This window comes from Pygocentrus nattereri, chromosome 28, assembly GCF_015220715.1.
Source record: "Pygocentrus nattereri isolate fPygNat1 chromosome 28, fPygNat1.pri, whole genome shotgun sequence".
Taxonomy (NCBI): Eukaryota; Metazoa; Chordata; class Actinopteri; order Characiformes; family Serrasalmidae; genus Pygocentrus; species Pygocentrus nattereri.
The window spans coordinates 5,099,122-5,117,302 of NC_051238.1; the positions used below are offsets into that span (position 1 = coordinate 5,099,122).

Below are 18,181 nucleotides of genomic sequence, written 5' to 3' on the forward strand. Positions count from 1 at the left end.
CATCGAGCCTTACAACAGAAATGCCGAGCTACTTATTTTCGAGCGTCATCTTGCCCCTCTGGAACTGAGTTACAAGGGCTAGTGGTTGAAATCTTCCCTAAAAAAATGGGACCCTCACATAAAGAAGAGCATCACTTCATTAACAGCTACTAGCACTGCTCTGTAGCCAGAAAGTAACTGCTGCGCCATTAAAGGTGGAACGGGAAATTTACTAGCTAGCTAGACTCGCAGAGACGTCGGCACTACTTACTAGTGATTTTTAGGCTTGTGCCTCTGAAAAACCTCCGTTGTGAAGGGCATGTAGCCCTGACACGTCACCCACCCCTCCATCTCAGCAGGATTCGGGACACCCTACCCCTTAGATTAACACAATCTAATATTTCTCCTGTTGAGATTGTTGGAAGCTTCATTTAAGATTGTTTTACTTATTTCTAGACATTTTTAAAACTGGTTTTAAGTGATTTTATTATGAAAAACTCATTATAGTGGCAGATAACTGTGCTTGTTTTAAGAAATGTGCATGATAATTTTAATATAATAAAGTTACTTAAAACAAGTGCAAAGTGCCAGAATATAACTGCTGCACCATTTAAGGTGGAATGGGCAATGGGCAACGTGGCCCAGCGCCGACAGTCCATAACTGAGGGATCCTTGAGCAAGACACCTAACCCCCAATCGCTCCCCGGGCGCCGTGGATAGGGCTGTCCACCGCTCCGGGCAAGTGTGCTCACTGCCCCCTAGTGTGTGTGTGTTCACTAGTGTGTATGTGGTGTTTCACTTCACGGATGGGTTAAATGCGGAGGTGGGATTTCCCCATTTGTGGGATTAAAAAAGTCTTAACTTCAGTCTTAACTTCAGTCTTAACTTCAGTCTTAACTTCAGTCTTAACTTAACTTTAACTAGCAGGCAAACAAGACATCAGCACTACTACTAGAGATTTTTAAATGCTTGTGCCTCCAAAAAACCTCTGTTTGGAGGGGCATGTAGCACTAACACTTCACCATAACCCTCTATCTCAACAAAAACCAGGACACCCTACCCCAGATGTGAACTATATGGAAGGGTAAGGGCCAAGTGGTAGGAGCGAGGGGTGAAATGGAACTGGGCCTCAGATTAACACAATCTAATATTTCTTCTGTTTTGATTGTTGGAAGCTTCATTTAAGATTATTTAACTTATTTCTAGACATTTTTACTCATTTGAAGTGATTTTATTATGTAAAATTTTGTCATTGTGTGAAATGGGATTGGGCCTTAAATTAACACAAATCATGACTTACAAACACGGCTGGCTTCTGTTCCTACCCGTGCCGGGTTGGGCTGATTAGAGACTATACTCTAAAATCTATAGGTCCACTAGTAGCACACACACTGCCTATGACCCAGGCATCGGTCAGCTTACAGATACAGCAGCGGTTACTCATTTCACAAGCGTGGTTCACAACGTTCCCTGTTAACCCAGGTTTAGGTACCCGAGCTAATGACTGATCCTCATGCACTTGAAATCATGTTTAAGACGAACGTCCCTTCATGTAAATAGGTAAGAACCAGCAACGGCAGGTAAAAGGCTACTGTGTTAGTGCTTCCTGGGGTAATAACTGCTTTATGTTCTTGATATGCAATTTGAGGTTTCTCTGAATGTTTTAGGAGCGTTCTTTTGAAGACTGTGCGAGTTTATGCTCCATAAACACTCTCATAATTAATGTTTATCATTTTGCAATGTCTCTTTAGCCCTTAGAACTCAACAGGCTGTTTTACCGGCTCTGCCTTTAGGACTGATATATGCAGCTGAGCTCTGCTGCGTTTGGCTGCTCTGTATTCATCAATACGTTCAAACAGCAGTCTGGCGTCAAATGTCCTAACTTCAGCGTGAATGGGTGGGGCTACACTACAGGCAGATATATGGAAATGTGTGACATCATGAACACACACACACACACACACACACACACACACACACACACACACACACACACACTTTCTGAGCTGCTTATCTATGCTCACGGGGGGGGGCTGGAGCTTATCCCAGCGCTCACTGGGCGGAAGGCAGGAAACACCCTGGACAGGTCGCCAATCCATCACAGGGCAGACAGGCATGCACACACAGACAGACACACACAGACACGCACAGACACACAGCAAAAAAGCTTAAATATCTTAAATAAGGTAAATGAATCAAAAACTTCTCCTGTTGAGATTGTTTTAAGCTTAATTTTAAATTATTTACCTTGTTTCTAGACATCTTTTACTCATTTTAAGTGATTGTAGTAAAATTATCACTATATTGGCAGATAATTGTGCTTCTTGTAATTTTATTTTTAAAAATGACCTAAGACAAGCAAAAAGTGTCTGGAAAGCAGCAAGATAATCTTATAATAAATGCACAACCATCTCAAAATGGGAAATAATAGACATCAACTAGATTAAAGATCATTTTACTTGACAAGATGCCATTTTTTGCTTTGCACCCGGGGGCAATTCAGTGTTTTCAATTTGCCAGACTGCATGTCTTTGGACTGTGTGAGGAAGCCCACGCAGACTTCAAGGAAAACATGGAAAACATGGAAAACTCCCCACTGGAGGGACTCCAGTCCCTCGGCTGGGGAATCGAATCCAACCCAAAATCAAACCCCTTACTTGCTGTGAGGTGACAGCGCTACTCCCTGGGTCACTGGGTCATTACAAAAACAACAAATTCAGAACTAGATGTTTCCACAGCTTAGTTTCCATATACGAGCAGTGTACTTTGAAACTTTAACGAAATACTACGTTACATTTTTCAAAAACTATTATTCTGGACGTTTTCCATGAAATGGGCTCTTTAAATAGTTTTACACGTTACGGAACCACAAGTACTTCACTGAAACGTACCCTGGCCAAAGAAAGAATATAAGCACTGCTAAGTCTGCTGGAAGCATGGCTTTTAGCCCCTTAGTGGTGCCATAGAGCCTAGAGCAAGATTTAAAGACTAGGAAAGCTGTCTTCTGATGATGAATGTCGGGAGGCAGATTTGAAAATGATCTTTCACAAGTGCTGGTTAAAGCAGAAGGAAGCCAGAGAGCTAATGTTACTACCAAGAAGCCAAACCTCGCATCTGTATTTATTAGCATGCAGCTGAGCGGCTCGGCTAGCGGTCAGGATTTCTTTATCATGCTACTGAAGATTCCCAATGGACATAGACAGACTGGGTATGAGTGAAAGAACAAACAACATCAGTTTTTAAACACTCATTTTAGGCTTTGAACTTTCAAAACATACTGCTCTCTTCTCAGAACACAGAGTGCAACACACACACACACACACACACACATATACATATATATAAATATATATATATGCATGAACTAAGCTGCAAAAAGCAGCCGGCCTTGAACGTACTGTATTCGTGATGTCACCAGAACCAGATTATCTACACATATCCATCTATTCTGCTGCAGCAATTAAGCCCCGCCCACACTGAACCTGGAGCATCTCAGCCTGGACTGCTTTTCGAACAGGTCACAACACAGGGCAGCCAATAACAGCTTATTTACATCATCATCACGAACACCATGGACAATCTATACTGCACCCACACCTCAGACTCACTCTGATCTTACTGTAACTTTAATCTAGCAAATCTACACCTCCACATATAGATTGACATCTTGCATATCTTTATATATCTTGTATATGTATATATATATATATAGGAGAAGGAAAAAAAAAAAAACATTCTCTACTTTTAATGTAAGTCAATGGAACCAAAGTTCCCCCCCCCACTCATTTTGGACCGTTTCTTTTGGTCCATTCATGATTAAATTTGTACACAAGTTTATCCACAATGTAAAGGACATTTTCAGGACAACAGGCATTTTCAAATTATACCAAAAACTGAAAAACGACAAAAATCAAGATGCAAGGCAGCAGCGAGATGAAACTGTACACTGGAATGGAGCGATATGTATCTGGTGTATATTAATGTGTATTTATAGCATCTAATATAAGGTTTTTTAATTTGTGTATTTGTTTTTATTTTTTTATGTATTCTCGTATTTAAGTCCTACAAGGGGCCACGCAGACGAGAGATTTTCACTCACTTTTGCATCTGTGACAAACGTGATGTGACAAACGTGACTGGATTCATTTGAATATTTCGGTCACAGTAACAAAAGTAACAAAAACAGCCTGTTTAATTCTGAGAAGTAAAGAGAGGTCAGAAAACGGTCAGATAAAAATGATTTATGACTGATTTTGGTATGAAATGATCCAAAAATCAGATGCGAGTTGTTGGAGCTGAGCTGTAGATGTGCGATGGTAGCTACACCGTGATCCAGCGCAGTTGTTCAGCTGAGACTCGCTGCTCCTGCAGTACAGAGCACGATTACCGCTGTAAATAACTGTAAGTCAGCGGGAACTGAAGGCTTCCTCTTACCCCGAGCCATCGCGCTCCTTTGTTGGCGGCCTGTTGGATCTGGACCCTCTTGAGCGTGACGCTGTAGACGGCCCCCTCCTCCACCTCCTCCCCCCAGTCCTGCACTGAACTCTGCGGGGGGAGATAATCAGCGTTACGTCATCACACCACAACAAAACACAGCACATTATGCAACTTTTCTCAGGCAAACGGATGGATAACGGCTCCAATGTTATGACTGGAAAGAGAGCTAGAGGAGGAGAAAAGAAAAAAGTACACTATGTAGGAGAACGAAAAGAAGACGTGAGAGAGAGAAGAGAGAGATAAAGAGGCAAAGAAGAAAGACAATAATTGATGAGAACAGAAAAAGAAGAGAAGATAGGAGAAAGAAAAAAGGAAGAGAAGAGGAAACAGAAGAAAAGAGAAAAAGACTGAATAAAAGCAAAAGCAGAAAGGAAGAGAATAAAAGTATAAAAAGAAAGAAAGAAAGAAAGAAAGAAAGAAAGAAAGAAAGAAAGAGAAAGATTTTAAAAAGAAAAGAAGGCAGTAGCCCACACAGGAGAACGCAAAGAAGAAGCAAGATAAAGAAGTGAGAGATAAAGACAGAGGGAAAGAAAAAGAAAGACAATAATTGACAAAAAGAGAAAAAGAAGACAGAAAAGAGCATAAAGAAGACAAGAAAGGAAAAAGAACAAAAAGCAGAGAAAGCAGAAAGGAAGAGAAAAGAGCATAGAACGAAAGAAAGAAATCAAAAGAAAGACCAAATGAAGGAAAGAAAGTAGTACCCTACATAGGAGAATTAAAAGAAGAAGTGACAAGAAAAAAGAGAAGATAAGAGAAAGGGGAAAAAAGGAAGAGAACAGAAAGAAAGAGGAGTAGAAATAAAAGAGAAAGAAAGAAAGAACAGAGAAAAGAAAGCAGCAAGCCATGCAGGAGAATTAAAAGGAGAAGTGAGAGAGAAGAAAAAGAAAGAAAGAAAGAAAGAAGACGGGACAAAAAGAGAAAAAACAGAAAAGATAGGAGAAAGAAAAAGAGACCAGAAATAAAGAGCAAAAAACAACAAAAGAAAATGCAGGTAAACTAACAACTTTATTTATTGTTTTATTCAGGTTGCGGCCTGCGCACTCCCGCGCACACCTGTGCACTCCCACGCACTCCCGTACCCGAGTGTGCGGCACTTCGGTGGTCAGTGCAGTGGACAGCGCTGCGCTCTTCCATCGCCACCATCTACTCTCTAATAGCAGCATCACAGCAGTGTTAGTCAGCAGTGACCGCCACCCCACAGGAGATCAGATACACCCCCACACACATCTTACTGCACACACACACTCGCACACACTCGCACACACTCGCACACACTCGCACACACTCGCACACACTCGCACACACTCGCACACACTCGCACACACTCTGGATACGTGGCGATACTCAGTAATAATAACTCAGTCCTCTTCATCACGGACACTTCCTCGCTGTACGTTAGTCAAGCTGCAGTTTCACTGATTGAACGATGAACATTTAATAAGTGATTCAGCGAAAAATCACATTCACACAATTCTCCACTTACACGCCTACATGTGTGCTTATCTTTCCTCTGGAGCTTCAAGGCTAATACAGCTTATAAACACTAGAAGTCAACAGCCCCGAAATCCTTTCAGTAAACTCTTCCTTAGCGTTTCCCTCAAACCGCGTCCAGCTCTTCGTTACAGCCAAGCAGACGTGCCAACGTCAAGTGCACCAACTGCTCGACTCCCTATTTACCCTCCTCACGACGCAGAGAACGCGGTCACTCTTTCCTGATACGACAGTCACCATAAAATAATGATAAATGGTAACAATCGTGCACAGATGTCAACAGGACAGCATTACCAGCCTCGGCTTTGGGGCGAATGATGCACCAGGTCATGACTTTCAGCTCAGAGGGCCGGTTCACAGACAAGGATTAAAAATAGTCTCGGACTAAACTGCCATGCCAATGATGCTGAATCACTACTGGAAACCCTTTTTGGTCTAGGATTAAGCTTAATCTGGTGCTGGGAACCAGCCCAGCTGCCTTAACCCTCTACCCTCTACACAGTGTTGCCATATGGCAACAATTACTTTCTTATCTCAGTTTTACTAAAAAGCAGTGACATAAAATCTGTGTTTTCCTATTTAATTGTGGAAAAAAGGTCTTTTACTTTGAAAGGACAGAGACTTTGACATCACATGATGCTGTTATGACCATATACTCCAAATATCCATTAAATATGTATTCATTTACAATATTTGTGAACACTGGGTCGTACGGTTTACAGAGTATAAGCTGGATTTGTTTGTTCTTGTTTTTTAATAAGATGTTTTTAGAGAAAATTTAGATTTTTAAGATTTTGTGGTGCTATGGTATGATTGCGCATTGTGCCCATATGGCAGCAATTTACCAAATAGCCCACTTAAAAAAAATTATATATATATATATAGATATATCCATTATTTAAGCAATTTTAAATAACAAAAACATTTGTAGCATGTTTTAGTAATAATTCTCGCAACAGAGGGTTAAACACAGCTCCCTGACACAGAAACTGGACCGATGCTGCAGCACAACTGAACCTGTACTGTGTTTGGACTCCCACCCATGCAGACCCCCTTCACTCCACTCAGTATTTTCTCTTCCAGCTGAACTGGCAATGAGACACTAAGTTGAATCATGTGCTCCAGAGCAGGGAAAACACCAGTTACTGCAGTTATTGCTTGATCAGTACAGTCAGGTGTGTTTGCCTTTGGTGGGAATACGCGGTGAAGCTCAGACTGAGCCTCATAAACAACTGAGACAGACTACAGGGAGGAAGTTCAGGTGAAAAGTTGGTATTTGTACCTTTTCATAACCGAATGTTTTAAAACAGAGCAGTAGAATAAAGTACTGGAGGCGAGGCGAGGCGGGAGGAGTGGAGTCAGTCCAGCTTAGAACACATCATTTCAGTGGATTAGGGTTCAGTTATGATCCCTGACTGAAGGGACTGAGATGGAGCCTTGATGGTACCACCCCAGTGACTAGAGGGGCTCTGCCCCAGTGGCAGTGTAGTACCTTGGTTTCTGAGAGTATGGAAGACACCGCTGGGGTGGATTTTGAGGGGAGGGCTACAGAAAGAATCCCAATAGCTAACGTTACTGCTAGAAAGCAGAAAATTGCTGTTCATAAGCTTCAACACATTAATTATCAATGGGAAGGTTCCGATTGCTGTATGGCATATTTGTGTACTGCAAGCTGGTTATAGTGGTTGGTTAGTGTAGCGGGTAACACCTCTGCCTTCTACGCTGGAGACCGGGGTTCAAGCCTCCTACACTATACCAATAAGAGTCCTTGGGCAAGACTCCTAACACTGCCTTCGCCTCCCTGTATAAAAAATGACCAAACTGCAAGTCTCTCTGGATAAGAGCGTCTGCCAAATGCCATAAATGTAAAATGTACTGTAGTGAGAGAACACAAAGCGTTGAAATTGGAAAAAGGAAATAAAACTGTGAAAAATTAAAAATTCTGCTCAACTTCTGGACTGTACAGACAACAAAAATGCACAATATGTTCAGCACCTGAGTTTAATTCCAGAACTAGAACTGAAAGACACTGATTTAAAGGAATATCTGGCTAAAAAAAAAAAAAAAATGCACACAATTTTCCCACAATATGTGACATGCGGTCACCTATAAAACGGATAAAACCATATATAGCTAAACTAGTCGTAGTACTGCTACCGAAGCATGAACTTTGTCTGCACTTCTGTCTATTTTTATGCATAACGGTAAAATCACAGAGTGTCAGAAACCACATCTGCAAGCCTACTGGTGATTATTCAGCATGTCTGACTGATGCTCAGCAGTGAACTGGTGGACTAGAAGCTTCCACTGCTCGTCAGTCACATTAGCCTAAAACTGAAGAGGCAAACTAAAGATACCCAAACGTGTCCTGGCTGTTCGGCTACGAGGAGAAAAAAGCGCACATCTGATTTTTGGCTGAAATATTCCTTTAAACCAGTTGACCGGCAGTGAAACCGGGAGCCAGCGGGCTGGAGATTCCTCAGGCCAGAGGCGCAGGGTGACGCGGGCCAGCCTGTCTGCGTTTGCTGGCTGTTTCCTGTACAGTGCTGGGACATAAATCACTGGCTCAACGAGTCGTGCAGGCTGCACCGCAAAACAATAGCAGGAGGTCAGTGAGCTCAGGGCCTGGACCCTGCTGAGTCCACACTATGCACAGTTCTGGGCCCCTTTGTACTGCGAATAAATGTTTTCCACAAGTGGCTTTGTATCCCAGCCAGCGTCATGGATCCGGGGGGGGGAGGGGGGATAACAGGACAAGAGCTCAATAATAACAATAATAACAATAATAATGTGTCTGGCATTTGTTAAATATACATTTTGCTGTGTGGTGGTTGTGAATTTTCTCAAAATACTGAGTAATTTTAATGAGTAGAAGGTATAAAAGCAAAACTAGACCAGGAGGGAAAACTAGCTAAGCTCATAACCTACTTTCTTCAAAAACTACACAAACAAGCTGACAGAAAATCCTTAATAAGAGGTCCCACAGCCCACTAAAGCCCAAAGCCCAGGCCAAGGGGCCACAAAGGGAGAAAGGAGTCCAGCTGGAGCAGCCAGGCCCCGGGCTGCTCTACCATTTAAACCCAGAAACAAACGGCTGAACGGCTGTATCATCGCTGACGGGATGCGGACCCCACACCACGACCCCACAGCGGCGTTTCCACCCTGAGAGTCCACACGGTCCACTCGGCTAACCGTGAGAAAGCAGCCATGCAGCGCAGGAGAAAACAGCAGCGGGCAGCTTTTGTTTTCGTCCTCAGCTGCTGCTTCACTGCTTCACCGCAGCCCGAACTTTCTCATCGGCGCAGGGGGAAAGTAACGGGGTCGGATCTCTGACTGAGCCCCGGGTCACCCGCTCACCCTCCGACCAAACAGCCACAAACGGCCCAACAGTACAACAGTTAGGCGGAAAGTTTAGCCCCCCCACTCCCGTCCCTCTCTTCATCCGCTACTTTTCCACTCTCCCCCACCTCCTCCTCCTCCTCCTCCTCCTCCTCCTCCCTCCAGTCTGCCCTCTTTCTCTACCAGCACCCACAGCCGACAGTCTGAGACTGGTAGAAGTGTTTATTTACCATTTTAGCTTTCCAGGCGAACTTCATGGTGAGGCTCTCTCGCATGTTCCGGCAGCATGAGAGCGAGGCTGAGGTCTGGCGCTGTACCGAGAAACGAGTTTAATCGGCGAGGACGGCGCAGCTACAAGTGAGGTTCTCTCCTTTCATCCACACGCTCACTCTCTCCCTCCCTCACACACACAGTCGCACGCACTCCGTCCCTGCTCTCCGCTCCTCCTCCTTTCTTCTGCAGGCTTCCCCCGTTCGCTCCGCTCCGCCGCTTCCTCCGTGACTCAGTGCGCACAAGCCCCGCCCACACACGCCCCGCCCACACGGCCTCAGCTCGCAGCTCACTCGCTCACTCTCACTCACTCACTCACTGTCGCACTGGCAGGACCCCAAACGGCTCCAGATCGCGTTGTTTTGGGTGTAGAAGCCTTTATATTACGGCCGATTAGTTCCATTAGTCACTCACTCACTCACTAAGTGAGTAATGAATTCATTCACACTCCCCCCCATTTGTCCATTCACTCTCCCTCAGGGCTCTCAGTCACTCCATCAGGGCTAATGTTACTGCTCACTCATGCTTTTTAAATCACTGGTTCATTCATGTACTGAGCTACTAAATAACTACTTTACTCTCGCACTCCTTCACTCTCTCACTCATTTACTCCTTCAGGCTAGTGAATCACTCATTCACGCACTTCATTAATTACTACCTTGTTCCATTTGCTGCCTAATTCATTCACTCCCTTCCCAGGCCTACCAAGTCATGCGTTCTTGCAGTCATTCAGTGGCTCATTCAGCCTCTCACCCCATCTCTCATTCATTCACTTCCCTTAGGCTATTCACTCACTCACTCACTCACTCACTCACTCACTCAGTTAGGCTACTCACTCTTTCACTCACTCACTCGCCCACTCACTCACTCAGTCGCTCAATAAGGCTACTCATTCTTCACTCATGCACTTACTCACTCACTCACTCACTTACTCACTCACTCACTCACTCACTCACTCACTCAGTAAGGCTACTCACTCACTCAATCAGGCTACTCATTCTTTCACTCACTCACTCACTGAATTAGGCTACTCATTCTTTTACTCACTCACTTGCTCATTCACTCACTCACTCACTCGGTTAGGTTACTCATTCTTTCACTCACTCAGTCACTCAATTAGGCTACTCATTCTTTAACTCCCTCACTCAGTCACTCAATTAGGCTGCTCATTCTTTCACTCATTCACTCACTCACTCACTCACTCACTCAGGTTATTTATTCTTTCACTCAGTCACTCAGTCACTCAATTAGGCTACTCTTTCACTCACTCACTTACTCACTCACTCAATAAGGCTACTCATTCTTTCACTCACTCACTCACTCACTCAATAAGGCTACTCATTCTTTCACTCACTCACTCACTCACTCACTCAATAAGGCTACTCATTCTTTCACTCACTCACTCACTCACTCACTCAATAAGGCTACTCATTCTTTCACTCACTCACTCACTCACTCACTCAATAAGGCTACTCACTCACTTACTCACTCAATAAGGCTACTCATTCTTTCACTCACTCACTCACTCACTCACTCACTCACTCAATCAGGCTGCTCATTCTTTCACTCACTCACTCACTCACTCACTCACTCACTCAATTAGGCTACTCACTCACTCACTCACTCACTTACTCACTCACTCAATTAGGCTACTCATTCTTTCACTCACTCACTCACTCACTCACTCACTCACTCACTCAATAAGGCTACTCACTCACTCACTCACTCAATAAGGCTACTCATTCTTTCACTCACTCACTCACTCACTCATTCACTCACTCACTCACTCACTCACTCACTCACTCACTCAATCTCAGCTGCTCATGTGTGTAGACTAGAGTTTGCCGCCTCTCAGACCTGAAAAAATCCACAGAGTTGAAACTTCAAACATTTATTTTTATTATCATTATAATCTTCTGGTGAAGGAAGCGGTTCGAATTATTTCTGAGTCTCTCCATCATGCTGTGTTTCTTGGCTTTGGCCACGCCGTTTCATTAGCAGTTGGCGCTCAGTCAGGAAACATCATCAACACACACGCACGCTTTTATAGACTTTTATACAGAGCTCTTTTTCTTTTTTGGATTATTTAACACGGCAGGGTTTTGGTACTGCAGAGAGGAAAAATCTCCAATATCAGTGTGATTGTATTCATTGTGCTTGTCGAATATTATACTGATTTATAAAGCCAGATGCACTGGAGAACAAAATATAATACAAAATTCTGATGAGCCGTTGTTGACAAACATCAACTGAATCAAGAGGAAACAAAGTGAGCAATAACACGTTGCAATGACTGCTGGTTATTATAACAACATTATCAACTTTAAGGCAAATGGAGAACCCAGCAGGGTAACCATTTGTTGCTCTTAAGCTACAGATGGCACCTCAAAACAGCTTCCTCTCTTTATTACACGATGCGGACTCAGGATAACAAGCCAGTTCTCCTCACTTTACAATGATGTGATACTTATTTAGTGAGAGTGAAGGAAAAACGTTGAATTAAACCGGCTTGTACTTGGTCCCCTCTTTTTGGCTTAGTGCATCTTGTGGATGTGTTTCGGCATCAGACAATTTCCCTCAGAAAAGCCATTTTTAATAAAAATCTAATCAAATCACGTTTATTGTCACATCACATTTACACAGGTGGAAAGTGAGTGAGAATCTTATATATATATATATATATATATATATATATACCCCAACTCTGAATACACACATATACACAGTATACATTTGTATTGCACTATTTCAATGTACAGCTATACAGTAATAAAACTATGAAATGTGCTGTTGTCCACATTCTGTAGGTGCAGTTAGTCTGAGGGAGATAATTAATGAGATGCAGGTACTTCAGGGGATATAATACGGATATAGAATGTTCCAGATTACACAAGATATGGATAGAAGATGTACAAGATGTCAGTCTATATGTAGAAGTACAGATTTGCTAGATTGAAGGTGCAGAGGATCAGAGTGAGTCCGATGAGCTGTGAATGTCTTGTGTGTGCAGCTTCATTCGATGCACGTGTTGAGGTGCAGAAACACAATGTGAGGAAGACTGACGCTGCCTCTGATTGTTTCAGAGTGGACAGGCTTTGAGTGGACACAGGACATGACGTCTGGCTTTTTAATTCATTTTCGTTTGTTTAGACGCATTGGGAAAAGCCAGTGTGGAGACTGAATGGAACATATTGAACGTGACATGTGGCGAGACATGCACACCAGTGACGTAGCCAGAATTGTTTTAATTTGGGGCGGTGGGGGTTGGGGAGGGCGTTTAAGGTAGAACCAAGGCACAAAGACGGTATACCTCATTTGATGTTCATCCTGTCTCATAAGAACATTTTTACCATCATCAGAGAAGTTATTTAGATGCAAAGCACCCCATGGAATTGGTTTGTAACTCACTCACTCACATTTTGCAGGCGGAATTCCACCACAAGTGGGCGGCAATGAAATGCCTCAATGCTCTTTGCTCGGTCAAATTGGTTGTCTATGACAAGCTTGTTGTATGGCTCTTTTAAACATTCACAAGAAAATAGTTTTGTTCTTGTACTCAAGAAATATACAGTACTCTGCAAAAACCAGACATCCCCCCTCTATTATTTCATTCATCTAGCCAAAATGACCATTAAGTATGAGTCATTCATTTTTTTAGCATCAGGGGAACACATATTTAACTGAAAACCACAAAGAAGACGTCAACAACTAAAACAAATGTCAGTTTTTCTGTATTTACTGTGTCTATTCTTTACTTTCAATTCAGCTTATATTATTGTCAGGAGCCTCACTTTCAGCTCCTCTAAGAATCTGCAGACACGCCTCTGAAGTTCAGTCTGAGAAGCTGGTTGATTTTCTGAAGTGATCAAACCCATTCAGTGGTGCTGAGGTCTGGACTCTGGGGTGGTCAGTCCATCGTCCAGCTTCTTTGTTTGGTGTGTCCGTCTCCTTTTCTCAGTGAGGTTCTTCTTGATCAGCTACACATCCTTTCAGACCCACAGCGCTGAGTGGTCTTCTCACAGTGGAAGGATGGACAGAAACGCCTGTGGATGTTTTCAGATCTGGAGCAGCTTGATGTTCTCCTCTCTCTCAGAGACGAAAGCTTTAAGTGCTGTTTATCTGATGGGGCATTTTTGGTGTCTGTTAGGTCTTCCAGGTGGTTGTTAGGAGGCAAATTTTCTCTGTAGCTTTTAATGAGTTTTGAACATTTTTGAAATTCCAGTTCTGGAAAATTCCAGTTCACTTGTTTTTCTTTGACTCTCTTCTTCCTTATGCAGATGGATGATCTATCTAATCTCCTCATAAATATCTCCTGTAAACTGAATAACTTGTACTTAATGGCTGTTTTTACTGGAAATGAAATAAATGAAGGGGGGTTTCTGACTTTTGCTTAGCACTGTTTGTGTATATGTCTCGCAACTCTCGCCCTTGACCCCACGTCACCCACGTCATCACAAACCAGTCTCATACACCTTTCAGATCACACACACGGTCATGACGTCTGGACATGGCCTCTGTCTGTGTGTTTATGTGAGGAATGGCCCCTCCCAAGCAGCAGGGGGCAGCGTGGGGCAGGGCGGAGGTCAGGAGGCCCAGGGAAAGCCTTGCGTCTGTGTGTGTGTGTGAGAGTCCTGGCTGTGCTCCAGTTCCCAGAAGCGTCCACTGGCCTCTGCTGGTCTAGAACCAGACCCCCCCCACTCCACCCCTCCACACCAAGGAAGCCCTAACTAAACAGTCTGCAATACACAGCGAAAAGCATGACTTTAGCTGGAGATACGCAGCCCATCAGTGTCACTGTTAGAAATAAAGGTTCTGAGCGGGTCCATTTTTCATTCATCAAGGCACAAACAGTGTAAATGTTCCCTTAAAGCTCCAGCAGTGGCTTTAAGGTCTGATTATGACCCTCAAATACGTTTTTCCATGTGAAAAGTTGGTATTTGTACCTTTTCATAACCGAATGTTTTAAAACAGAACAGTAGAATAAAGTCCTGGAGGTGAGGCGGGAGGAGTGGAGTCAGTCCAGCTTAGAACACATCATTTCAGTGGATTAGGGTTCAGTTATGTTCCCTGACTAAAGGGACTGAGATGTGGCCTTACGGGTCCCACCCCAGGGACTAGAGGGGCACTGACCCAGTGACAGTCTAGTACCTTTATTCGGAGAGTGTATAAATTATTTTACATTCACACTGATGGACTGCTGCTCCTTCACACAATGTCCTGCATGATGTCCTCATCTCCATAATACTATTTGTGTGTGTGTGTGTGTGTGTTGTGTGTGTGTGTGGGTGAGTGTGAGTGTGAAAGAGAGAGAGAGGGAAGGAGAGAGAGAGAGGAAGGGAGAGAGAGAGAAATGGAGAGAGAAGGAGAAAGTGATAGAGAATGAGAAAGGGACAGAAGGAGAGAGTGAAAGAGTGAGGGTGAGAGTGTGAGAGAGAGAGAGAGAGAGAGAGAGAGAGAAAGAGACAGAGAGGGAAGGAGAGAGAGAGAGGAAGGGAGAGAGAGAGAAATGGAGAGAGAAGGAGAAAGTGATAGAGAATGAGAAAGGGACAGAAGGAGAGAGTGAAAGAGTGAGGGTGAGAGTGAGGGTGAGGGTGAGAGAGAGAGAGAGAGAGAGAGAGTGGGAAAGTTCATGACCTCGGCCCTTGTGGGGACAGCTGCTCTCATTGAACTGAGTGATGTCATCACATTATGCAGAAACATGGTCTGTAGAAATGTCAGGCGCGCTGCAACAACACACACACACACACACACACACACACACACACACACACACACACACACACACACACACACACACACACACACACACACATCTCATTCTATCTCACTGCAGATGATGAGGATTCTAGGACTTTGCATGAAGCAGCAGCTGGAGTCATCCAAACAGTGTGAGACTGAAATGAAAAACACTTTGCATACTTGAAAAATACTGTCCTGGTAAATTAATTATACCAGCTCTAGGTCATGTAATCACAACGCACCACAGATAATATCTCATCTAAGCACTGTCTACATATACGGTGCACTTTTAGAGTCACTGTTTTTCAATAAGGCAAAAAGCAAATTTATTGCAGATAAATATCTAATATGATTCCAAAATTATCCTCTATACCCAAGTGTCAAACAGAGGCCAGCGGGCCAGTTCAGGTCCCAGACACAATCCTATCCGGCCCGCAAAAGCATTTTCATTTCTATTGATAGTAGCCCGTTTCCTACACTACAATTCCCAGCATGCACTGCAACATAATGTGTTCTCTCACTCTCCCACCCCAACAACAATCTATAGGGCGGTGGTTACACCTCAGTTCCACACGTCATATCGCCAAACACGCTGACTGCATTTCAGCTGCAGTTCAGCCAGTATAAACACTCAACCTCAGCTCAGAAACTGAGCCCAAGCATTAATCAACTTAAATAGGTAAAGAAAGGATGTCATGAGGTTAGTTCAGGCAAAAAGGTAGGTTTAAAAGACTGAGCTCCCGGAAACTTTTAAATACAGAATATTTCAAGTATTCATATAATATGTCAAGGACTTTTACAAGTGTCTATATTTTACTATTAAAGTTTTTGCATATTTTGAACTAACAATGCTCAGTTTGGGTTACAGCACAACATTCATTATAAATGAAATAAAACCTTTTTTCTTTGGCCCACAGACTTGTTGAGATTTTTTAATATAGCCGGTTGACTTTGACACCCCTGCTCCACAGCATGGGCTGGTGTCCCGGGCTGGGTGGCACCAGGTTTGCGTAAGTTTATACTTAAGTTTGTGCGTGAAGTCTTTAGTTACACTGGTTAGCTCCACACTGTCCTTTTACTAAATTTGGTGGAACCACAAATCCGCAAGTTTAACTGGTAACAATGAACCTAATGTGTAAGTCGCTTTAGCATGACGATAACAAGTTCAGAACCAATCGGTAAACCTGCTGCCATGGAAACGCAGCAGCAACTGCTCTGACTTCTCCATGGAATAAATATCCACCACAGAAGAGAACAATGTGTACAAGTGAAACTGCATAAAAGTAATTATAGTGATAGAGTCGCTGTCTGTTTATCCGCTAATATTTTAATATTATATTATATTATAACTATATTATAATATTAGTTCCCTGAGGCAACTAAACATCGCTGTTGTTGGAACAAAATCTCGTATCTTCATTTTTCAGTTTTTGATATAATTTTAAAGAAACTGTTGCCCTTCACTTTGTGTGTAAATTTCATGATGAATGGCCCAAAAGAAACGACTCAAAATGACTTGGAAAAGCGTCTGGTTCCATTCAAATCAAATCAAGTCAAGCTTATTTGTGGCGCTTTTTACAGCTGATGTTTTGCAGCTTCACAGAATTCCAGTAAAGACAGAGTTTTAACATGAATGTAAAACCCCAGGTGAGCAAGCCAGGAGCAACAGTGGCAGGGAGAACCTCCCTCAGAGCTGAGGAGGAAACCTTGGGAGGAACCAAGGCTCACAAGGGGGGACCCGTCCTCCTCTGGTCAAACTACCTACAGAGTTATTATACTACTAGTATTAATAGCAGTAATACTAGTAGTAGTAATAGATAGAAGTCCATGAAAACGTCAGTGTAGGGTGGGCAGCTAGTCCAAGGCAGGTGGCGGGGCAGTTGGTCTGAAGCGGGCAGCAGGAGAGCTCAACAGTCACTGACTAACATTACAAATGAAGCATGTTTTTCTTTCTCCTGTAAAATGATCATTTTGGAGATACGAGGTTTGTTCCAATAACAGCGATATGCAGCCTTTTAAACAATGGTTTCTGGATAACCGACACATCAGCAGCCTGGGCAGCAGCTGAGTCATGGTTTTGGTCTTTTCTGTGCTTTCTATGTGGTTTCCCCAAAACTTACACCTGCTGAGGAGGGCGTAAATATTTAGTAACTAGTAAGTCCAACGTTAAAACTCAATAACTGCATAAACCTGAACTTAGTAAAGATTTACGTCACTAGCCCACGTTTAAACTTACATACAACTGCTGCAACCGGCCAGTGAGGGACATTCCACAAAGCTGGACTTCTCAGTTAGTCAGAAAACTTAAGCCCAAAAATAAGGACTGTCCAATAGGAATGTCTCTCAGCTTTGCTCATTCTGGACAGGCTTGACTTTGGGCTCAAGTTATCTGGCGAAACTGAGAAATCCTGCTTTGTGACATGGATTAAGCCTAGTCTCAGATTAAATTGCACTGCTGATGGTGAACCTCCATCGGAAATTCTGTTTTGTCTTGGATTAGGCTTCATCTGTGCCTGTGAATCTGGGAAAACCTCAAATAAATAAGTTTGATGGCTAAATGTTAAGAAATATTAGAAGTGTCCAGAATGAAACTGTATTATGACATTATTCCAAAATAATTGTAAAAGCTGTTTAAAGACTTATGAAGTTATAATAAAAGCAATATTCTGCCTCACATTTCAAATTTCACGATTAAATCAAATAACTTGATACTTGACAAGGAATTCTTATGAATATATAGCTACTGTATTTTTTTGGCTAGAATATAAGAAAAACATTTTAGTTCATGATATTTCAATCTACACTGTAAGTGTATAATTATTGAATTGATTCCAAATGTTTGATCAGTAAACTCTTAAAATAAAGG

At 42.9% G+C, this 18,181-nt stretch overlaps 1 protein-coding gene across 3 annotated transcripts in view; it reads right to left on the minus strand.

The window, feature by feature from the left end:
* rgl1 (ral guanine nucleotide dissociation stimulator-like 1) overlaps positions 1–18,181 on the minus strand; it is an 83,660-nt gene that overhangs the window by 22,444 nt on the left and 43,035 nt on the right. For 2 of the 3 annotated variants that reach the window (XM_037535836.1, XM_017717783.2), the window contains exon 2: positions 4,414–4,524. In XM_037535836.1, coding sequence (XP_037391733.1) covers positions 4,414–4,524 — 111 coding nt within the window. Of the gene's footprint in view, positions 1–4,413; positions 4,525–9,536; positions 9,759–18,181 lie in introns of those variants that run through there. The other variant, XM_017717784.2, reaches the window with a different exon arrangement.